This window comes from Priapulus caudatus, unplaced genomic scaffold (assembly GCF_000485595.1).
Source record: "Priapulus caudatus unplaced genomic scaffold, Priapulus_caudatus-5.0.1 Scaffold2194, whole genome shotgun sequence".
In the NCBI taxonomy this organism is placed as follows: domain Eukaryota; kingdom Metazoa; phylum Priapulida; class Priapulimorpha; order Priapulimorphida; family Priapulidae; genus Priapulus; species Priapulus caudatus.
Genome location: NW_014579255.1, coordinates 33,780 through 43,005, shown reverse-complemented (window position 1 = coordinate 43,005; position 9,226 = coordinate 33,780). Strand labels below are relative to the sequence as shown.

Below are 9,226 nucleotides of genomic sequence, written 5' to 3'. Positions count from 1 at the left end.
CAAACTTTACAAACCAACTCGTGTGTAATACTATATATATCACAGGCGTAATCGAAGTACATATACATATCTAATACATATCTGTTGTGCATCAGACATCGAGTAACTGCTGCGAAGCAAATTATTACAATATGTTTTCCAGGTGTGTGTTGTATAAGCTACAACTGAATGTTGTCTCTAAATATATTATATAAACAGCGTCCAAATATTTGCCTTTCAATTTTGACCTTGATTTCTTGGCGAAAATTTCTTGAAAAGTCATTGAATTTAAGTGGCAGATTTACGTACGAACCTTCTGTAACATGTACTTCACGTATAAATGTATATATATATAGTTATTCAGGTATAATATTATGTGCTTTAATGTATTTATTTCTCGTACACGCGTACTTGCACACCACAAAGCATTATACGACCTTAGAAGTGCAAAGAATGAATTGAATTGCAATTGAATTGAATCAAGAGCGTTACCGTATAAAAGAAGGTATCCTTCTTTATACGCTCTTGATTGAATGCTTGAAGACTTCCACACACCAGCGCCATCTACCAACGGGGAATTCAATAAAAAAAACTCAATATATCGACGCGCTACAAAGAAAGCTCGTGTACGCTTCACCTGCCGCTGGCGTTGTCACACCTGAGTAACCATGCCGAATGAAGAGTCCTTCCTCATAAGGCGGTGGCACGGGGAATGTAGACGAACTATTTACCATCAGCCACGGCCGCAAACAACGAACACGACGTGAAAATGAGAGTGCATCAGCAGTAGCAGCAGCAACAGCGGATCACACACACACACACACACACACACACACACACACACACACACACACACACACACACACACACACACACACACACACACACACACACACACACATAATAACTCCAGGTACGACTACAGGTGGACTGCTCCTGGATCATACCTGTGTGAGAGCGCAGGGAAGAAACTACAGGGAGAGTCGATTAGCTTGTATATTTACCTGAACGTAGAAGCGATGAGAATTGATCCCCCCCGCAGGTGAAGGTGTGTGTGTGTGTGCGTGCGTGCGTGCGTGCGTGCGTGCGTGCGTGCGTGCAGCTGTGGAGCGTGTGTGGAGCGTTTGTGTGAGCGTCGTTGTGGGGCGTGCGTGAATGCGTGCGTGTGTGTTCGTGTGTGCGCACTGGCATTGGCGTGTGTGCATGTGGATGCATGCATCAGCGTTGCGCGCGTGCGTGGTGTGTGTGTGTGTGTGTGTGCGCGGCGCGCGAGCCGATGTTTGCGTGGTGTGTGTGTGTGTGTGTGTGCCGGCGCGACACGCTGTGTGCCGGTGTGTGTGTGTGTGCGCGCGCACGTGCATAGGCGTGTGTGTTGCATGTTGCATGTGCGCACTGCATGCGTGGCGTGTGTTGTGTGTGTGTGTGTTGTGTCGTGTGTGGTGTGTGTGGTGTGTGTTGCGCGCGTGCGCACAGTGCATTGCGTGTGTTGTGCAATGTGTGCATCATGCGTGCGTGTGTTTGGTGTAGATGTGTATGTGTGTGTGGGGTGTGTCGTGTGTGTTGTGTGTGTGTAGTGTGTGGTGTGTGTGTGTATGTTGCGTGTGTGGAGTGTGTGTGAGTGTGATGTGGTGTGATATATCGTGTGTGGTGTTGCTGTGTGTTGTGTGTGTTGCTGTGTATCGTTGTGTGCTGTGTGGTGTGTGGTGTGTGTGTATCGTTATAGTGTGTGTGTGTGCCTGGTCGTGGTGTGTGGCTCCGTGTAGTGGTTGCTGTGTGTGTGTGTGTGTGTGTGTGGTGCTGTGTGTATGATTGGTGTGTGTGGGTGTATGTGGTGCTGCTGTGTTGATGTCGTGTGTGTTGTGTGTGTGTGGTGTGTTGTGTTAGTAGTGGTGTGTGTGTGATGTAGTGTGTGTGTGTGTGTGTGTGTGGTGTGTTGTATGTGTGTGTGTGTGTGCCGCCGCGCTTGTGTGTGTAGTAATGGTACTTGCGCAACGATTGCGTGCATATAAAGTATGCAGTACACCTTTCATTGAACCTAGAAAATCGAATAATGCTTAGAATGCACACAAATTGCAACCATTTTGTTGTGTGCACAATGCCATGTGTTATATAGATATGCAGGGCCGTAGGCCTGCGGGGAGGGGGGGGGCAAGGGGGTAGCTGCCCCCCTAAAGTTTTATCAGCAAAAAAATGTTCTACAAAAGTGAATGGTCGATAGTCAGAATGAAGGCTGTAACATGTGACTTCAAAGTCCATCAAAATACATGTCACTGCGATCTACTAATTTCAACAACCTCTTGGAGGACACCCCCAGACACCACCTGTTCTCACCCCCTCCTTGACTCCTGGATCCGCCGACTGCCCCCCCCATAGAATTTTTCTCCGCCCTAACGGCCCTGATATTATAATATATGATAATATATATATAATATAATAGCTAATATATATATATATATAATTATATATATTATCAAATTACATGTAATGTAAATATAGTAAATTATACACGGTCGTGTGAATAAATTGTGCGTGCGATGATGTGTGAGAATGGATGTGTTGAGATGGATTCGAAGTATAGCGAGTTTGTGACGACTGAGATGAGTGACATGATGTCGTACCAGCAGGCAAGTAGATGTAGCAGAGCAGCAGCTAGTCAGCAGACAGTAAATTGTAGCAGATAGACAGTAGCAGTCAGCAGTAGTAGCAGTAGCAGCAGCAGCAGCAGTAATCGGTAGCAGGTAGCAGTAGCAGAGTAAGCAGTAGTAGTAAGAGCCAGCAGCAAGCAGCAGCCGAGCAAGTATGTAAGGGCATAGGCAGCAGCAGCAGCAGCAGCTCAGCAGCAGTAGCAGACAAGCAGTCAAGACAAGCAGCAGTAATGTAGCAGTAGCAGCATGCAGCAGGTAGTAGTAGTAGCAGCACACAAGCTGAGCAGCAGTAATGTTAGCAGCAGCAGGTAAGTAGCATAGTAGCAGGCAGTAGTAAAAAACAGCATTCAACAGCAGCAAGCCAACAGCAGTTGTAGCAGCGCAGGCAGAGCACAGCAGCAGTAGCAGTCATCAGTAGTAAGCTGAGCAGCAGCAGCCAGCAGCAGCAACAGTAGTAATAGCAGCAGCCAAGCAGCAACAGCGCAGCAGTAGCGCAGCATCAGTATAGCCAGTCAGCAGCAGGTAGCAGCAGCAAGTAGTATAGCAGCAGTAGCACATACTGCACAGCAGCAGTAGCAAGCAGCAGTAGTAGGCAGATAGCAGCATACGTAGTAGCATGGCAGCAGCACAGTAGTACAGCAGCTAGTAAGCAAGCAGTAGTAGCAGCAGTAGCAGTAGCAGGCAGCAGCAGTAGCAGCAGTAGCAGCAGCAGCAGTACGTGAGCCAGCCGCAAGCAGCAGTAGTACAAGCCGCGAGTAAGCAGTCAGCATCAAAGGAAGTGCAGGAGCGCGGGTAGCGTACGCCTCCGGGCCACTGACTACATACACAGTAGCTTAACGCTCATAGCATCTGTAGCAAGATCTCACCGAAATGTTCCGGAGCGGATCCCTTGAAATCGTACGCGACGCAATGTCAGCAGGCTGCGCGTTCCATCTGTACGAGAAACACTCTGTAACTGACGACGATCACAGGAGTGATGCAATGTTGCAAGCGGGAGCCACCAGTATCACTTTCCGCTATTACTTTGATGTAAAGGCGACGTATGCTTCGCTCATTCCCGCGCGATCACCACTCTCAGTCACAGTCATCGTACTAGAGTCATGTTACCCGGGCACGTACGTTACCAATTGTTTACTACCAATACGTTACCAATGTTTACTACAAGCATCACGTTACCAATGTTTACTACAAGCATCACGTTCTTCAAAATTAACGTCTCATGATCATTAATAGGAATGATCATGATATGATACCAGCTAACGGGATATATCATGATCATGATGATATCAGCTCACGGGATATATCATGATCATGATGATACCAGCTAACGGGACATATCATGATCATGATGATACCAGCTCACGAAACATATCATGATCATGATGATACCAGCTAACGGGACATATCATGATCATGATGATGCCAGCTCACGGGACATATCATTATCATGATGATACCAGCTCACGGGATATATCATGATCATGATGATACCAGCCCACGGGATATATCATGATCATGATGAACCTACGTCACGGACGATATCGGTCAACGCGTGCAGGAGGGTGTCTGTATGACACGATGAGACACCACGCCTGCATGAGGGTGTCTGTATGACACGATGAGACACCACGCCTGCATGAGGGTGNACCACCCTCCTGCAGGCGTCTGTGTGACACGATGAGACACCACGCCTGCATGAGGGTGTCTGTATGACACGATGAGACACCACGCCTGCAGGAGGGTGTCTGTATGACACGATGAGACACCACGCCTGCAGGAGGGTGTCTGTATGACACGATGAGACACCGCGTCTGCAGGAGGGTGTCTGTATGACACGATGAGACACCGCGTCTGCAGGCGGGTGTCTGTATGACACGATGAAAGACCACGCGTGCGGTAGTGCATGACCGTGACGATGGCTGATGGCAGACGATGGACGAACAGCATGGAGCAGAGAGCAGCAACCGGTTACTCGGTCAGCCGGACAAGAGGCACCGCTAGTGTATAGCCGATATCAGAATNGCGTGCGGTAGTGCATGACCGTGACGATGGCTGATGGCAGACGATGGACGAACAGCATGGAGCCGAGAGCAGCAACCGGTTACTCGGTCAGCCGGATAAGAGGCACCGCTAGTGTATAGCCGATATCAGAATAACTGTATTACATCTACCATCTCCCTCTACCCTTTTCTCTTTCTCTCTCTGTCTGTCTCTTTCTCTCTCTGTGTGTGTCTCTCTCTCTCTCTTTCTCTCTCTTTCTCCTCTCCTCTCGCTCCCATCTCCTCTGTCGCTCTCTTTCTCTGTCTGTCTCCCTGCTCTGTCCCTCTCTCCCCTCCCTCTCTCTCTCTCTCTCTCTCTGCTCTCTCTTCTCTCTCTCTGTCTGTCTCTCACTCTCTCTGCTCGAAATTCATCGGGGCGGCACCTCTCATCTCTCTGTCTCTCCCTCTCTCTCTCTCTCTCTCTTTCTCTATCCTCTTCTCTCGCGACTTTTTTCCTCTTTATTTCTTTCTTTCTTTCTTTCTTTCTGTCGTTCTTTCTCTCTCTCTCTCTCCTCTCTCGCATCCTTCTCCTCCCTCTTCTCCTCTATATATATATATATATACATATATATATATCTGTCTCTCGTTATCTGTCTTTTTCTCGCTACGACCCCCCCCCTCTCTCTCTCTCTCCCCATTCTTTATATTCAACTCTCTATGTTTCTTTATTTTTCCTCTCTCTCTCTTTCTCTTTCCTCACTTTTCCCATCCATACTCTTCAGTATTCGTTAGCGCTGTGACTTGCTTCTTATTGTAACCCGATCTATCAAACATTAATTGCACTAAATAGTAGTTACTATGGTTACTATAGATAGTTAGTTGCCCTGATCAATACACACGCTATAACATGACCCTGAACCGATGCAGCTGTCACGCACTGAGGGTGGTTTTTAATAATCCACGGCCGCCTGCACATGAGTAGGAATAAACGCCTGAACATTCCCGATGATCATTGTATTTTATGTCTATAGGTGATTTCACTGTACACGAGTAAAGAGAGAATGATAATGGGAGAGGGGGAGAAGAGAAGGGAGGGACGGGGGAAAGAGTGAGAAAGAAAATGGGAGTATATATATATATATATAGCATTATACCACCTTTGTTTCTGAGGGTATCCTCTCTCTCTCTTTATATATAACTATATATCATATATATATATATAATATATATGTATATATATATATATAATATATATAATTATAGAGAATGAAGAGAGAGAGAGAGGAGAGAGAGAGGGAGGGAATAAAAGGAGAGGAGAGAGAGAAGAGGAGAGAGAGAGAGAGAGAGAGAGAGTAAATTCGTACGTGTGTACACACGTTCGTCCATGTGTATGTATATAACAGAACAATAAATATTCCGCGTTTGAAATGCACACCATTATATTTCCGCGCGCATACACACCTCTCCTGAACCATGACTATAGAGTCTGTACATGTATATATAATACCCACGATTCTATCAAAGAACCAACAACATACACCGATCACAAACACCGAGCACAAACAGAGCGCGTGATTTTTTTTTGATGATTTGAACGAACACGCCATGCATGATGCACACCGGCCGCGCGGGAGAGGGGCGTCACCTGCGCATGCGCAGTGCGTGCTCAGACGATAATTATACGGCAGGTGAGTGAGATATCGGTTGAAAGAAGGGGTAGCGGAGGATACATCACGCTATTATAAATACCCGGCTGCAAATCCCAGGATGTAATCGTCACGCATGCGCAGCGCGACGCTCGCGTGACGTCACACGTCGAATTTCGAGGAATCGAACCTCTATTAATATTTCAGGCGGCGTCTGTGTTTCCGGTAAGAGCAGACGGGAGGCGCACTACCGCCGCTACGGGACTCGAACCCGCACCCCTGTCTGTTTTCACGCAAGGTCGCAGAACTGAGGGTTGATTGTATTGTATCACGTATGTCTGTCCGACCACGTGATTGATTCGTGGTTCTCTTTATACACGCCAATTATGTGTTACGTGTATCGAGTGATTGATGTGGGGTATTGTGTGTGTGTGTGTGTGTGTGTGTGTGTGTGTGTGTGCGCGTGTGTGTGTGTGTGTGTGTGTGTGTGTGTGTGCGTGCGTCTTGTGCGTACCCGTGAATTCGTGCGTGTCGTGCGTGGTGTAGGTGCGCACGTAGCGTGCGTGGCTGGTGCGTGTGTGGGTGCGTGCGTGCCGCTGTTGAACTGCGTCAGTAGCGTGCGCTGCATGCTGTGTATGTGTGTGTGTGTGTGTGCCGCCGTCGCTGCGTGCGGCGTCGTGTGCCGCCCGTTGCGTGCGTGTGGTGCGCGTGCGTCCGCGTGCCTGCTGCGTTGTGCGTGTACTTGCCACACAGCAATGCTTCTTCTGTGTTTTACCACGTGTGGCGTGACGTAACATATCGCATGCGGGTCATGAAGTATGAATTGAAAACCGGATTATGAATAACGAATTTCACCGGCCGAGGATCCGGCGATGGACAACAAACAACCCGCTTGCCGAGAATCTCGAACCGGTTTCTCGGATCTCGAATCTCGGAGCAGCCGAGAGAGAATAAAATACGAGAAGAAATACGAGATTTTATTTATCATATTTCGTTTTTGATATTGCAAAATACAGCGAGAGACAGAGAGCGAAAGAGAGAGACAGAACGAAAGAGAAAGAGAGAGAAATAATGCGACAGAGGACAGAGAGAAGAGATAGTAGAGAAGGTCGCGTGGAAAAAGATGAGAGCGAAGAGAGATGATGAGAGGAAAGAGAAAGAGATAGAGAGAGAGAGAGATTGAGAGAGAGAGATGAGAAAAGATGATGAGAGAGAGAGAGAGAGAGAGAGAGAGAGAGAGGAGAGAGTAGAGAGAGAGAGAGAGCGCGAGAGGAAAAGAGGGAGAGAGGGAGAGCGAGATAGATAGAGAGGGCGAGGAACCGAGAAACCGAAAAATCACAAAATTTTCATCCATTATTTTTCAGAATTTCCGCGCGCGCTTCAGTTGAGGTGATGCGCAAGCGCAGATCGAGCGTGACCTCTACCGCTGACCCCGTGACCCTTACCATCTCCAAGGTCAACCCGTCCGTACGATGGATGGTTGCAAGAAGGTTGGACTGGAGTTGTTGGCGTTCCGTAAGACTATCATTCTTATAGCGGGACCGCCGCTGCTGGCGTTGCTACAATGGGTGCTTCCTATACCTGCCATAGGAACAAAGGTGAGTGCTCAATCCCTCCCTTCACCTATCTACGTTTCTCTCTCTCCCTCTTTCCCCTCCTTCCCTCCCTATCCCTCTCTCTTTCTATCTACGTCCCTCTCTCTCTCCGTCGCTCTCTCTCCTTCTTCTTCCCCTCCTTCCCTCCTTCTACCCTTCTCTCTCTCTCTCTCTCTCTCTCTCTCTCTATCTACGTCCCTCTCTTTCCGTCCCTCTCTCTCTCTATCTACGTCCCCCTCTCTCTCTGTGTCCCTCTCTCCCTCTTCCTCCCCCCTCCTTCCGTCCCTCTCCCTTTCTCCCTCTCAATCTCTATCTCTCCTTACGTTACTTTACTCCCGCCTCCCCATTCTCCCTCCTTTCCTCTCTCATTCCCTCCCTCCCTCTTCCTACTATACACCCGCCTATTTCTCCCTCCTTTCCTCCCTCCCTCTCTCCCTCTTGTCCTCCACTACTCTCACTTCCTCCTTACTTCTCCCTTCCTCCCACCCATCTCCCTCTCTCTACATCCTTTCCTGCCACTTTGGCTCCCCTCCCTCACTCCCCCCTTTTTTCTCTCTCCCACCCTCCCTCTCTCCATCCCCCACACCCTCGCTAACTCTCGCTCTCCTCTCTCTATGTTACAGTCCGGTAACTGTCTCTTCACCGTGCTTGTCATGGCGCTCTATTGGATGGCGGAGGTGCTGCCCCTGGCGGTCACCTCGCTCATCCCCATCATCTTCCTGCCTATGATGGGTGTACTTAACTCCACTACCGTGGCCGCCCAGTATCTGAAGGTCAGTATGATAATGACCCCGCTGACGTCACAACTCTGCGCACTGATTCTGACCATTAATTTTTTTAAATACTTGAATAACGTCGATATGATCACTGTGTTTATGGGATATGATCACTGTGTTTATGGGATATGATCACTGTGTTTATGGGATATGGTCACTGTGTTTATGGGATATGATCACTGTGTTTATGGGATATAATCACTGTGTTTATGGGATATGATCACTGTGTTTATGGGATATGGTCACTGTGTTTATGGGATATGATCACTGTGCTTATGGGATATAATCACTGTGTTTATGGGATATGATCACTGTGTTTATGGGATATGGTCACTGTGATTATAAGATATGATCACTGTGTTTATGGGATATGATCACTGTGTTTATGGGATATGGTCACTGTGTTTATGGAATATTCTCATTATCTATCATTTTTCTACTAATCTCTCCGTATATCTCCTCTACTCTATCTATCTATCTATCTAATCTCTTCTATCTATCTATCTATCTATTTATCTCTATCTATCTATATCTCTCTCTATCTATCTATATCTCTCTTTATCGATCTATCTATCTATCTATCTATCTATCTATCTATCTATCTAT

General features: G+C 47.5%; 1 protein-coding gene across 1 annotated transcript in view; it reads left to right on the top strand.

Annotated features, from left to right (window-relative positions):
• The first annotated feature begins 7,676 nt into the window (after positions 1-7,676).
• The window catches only part of LOC106818377 (solute carrier family 13 member 5-like), a 13,426-nt gene continuing 11,876 nt past the window's right edge, over positions 7,677-9,226 (top strand). The window contains exons 1-2 of the mRNA XM_014823092.1: positions 7,677-7,847; positions 8,468-8,607. Coding sequence (XP_014678578.1) covers positions 7,722-7,847; positions 8,468-8,607 — 266 coding nt within the window. The 5' untranslated portion in view covers positions 7,677-7,721. The remainder of the gene's footprint in view (positions 7,848-8,467; positions 8,608-9,226) is intronic.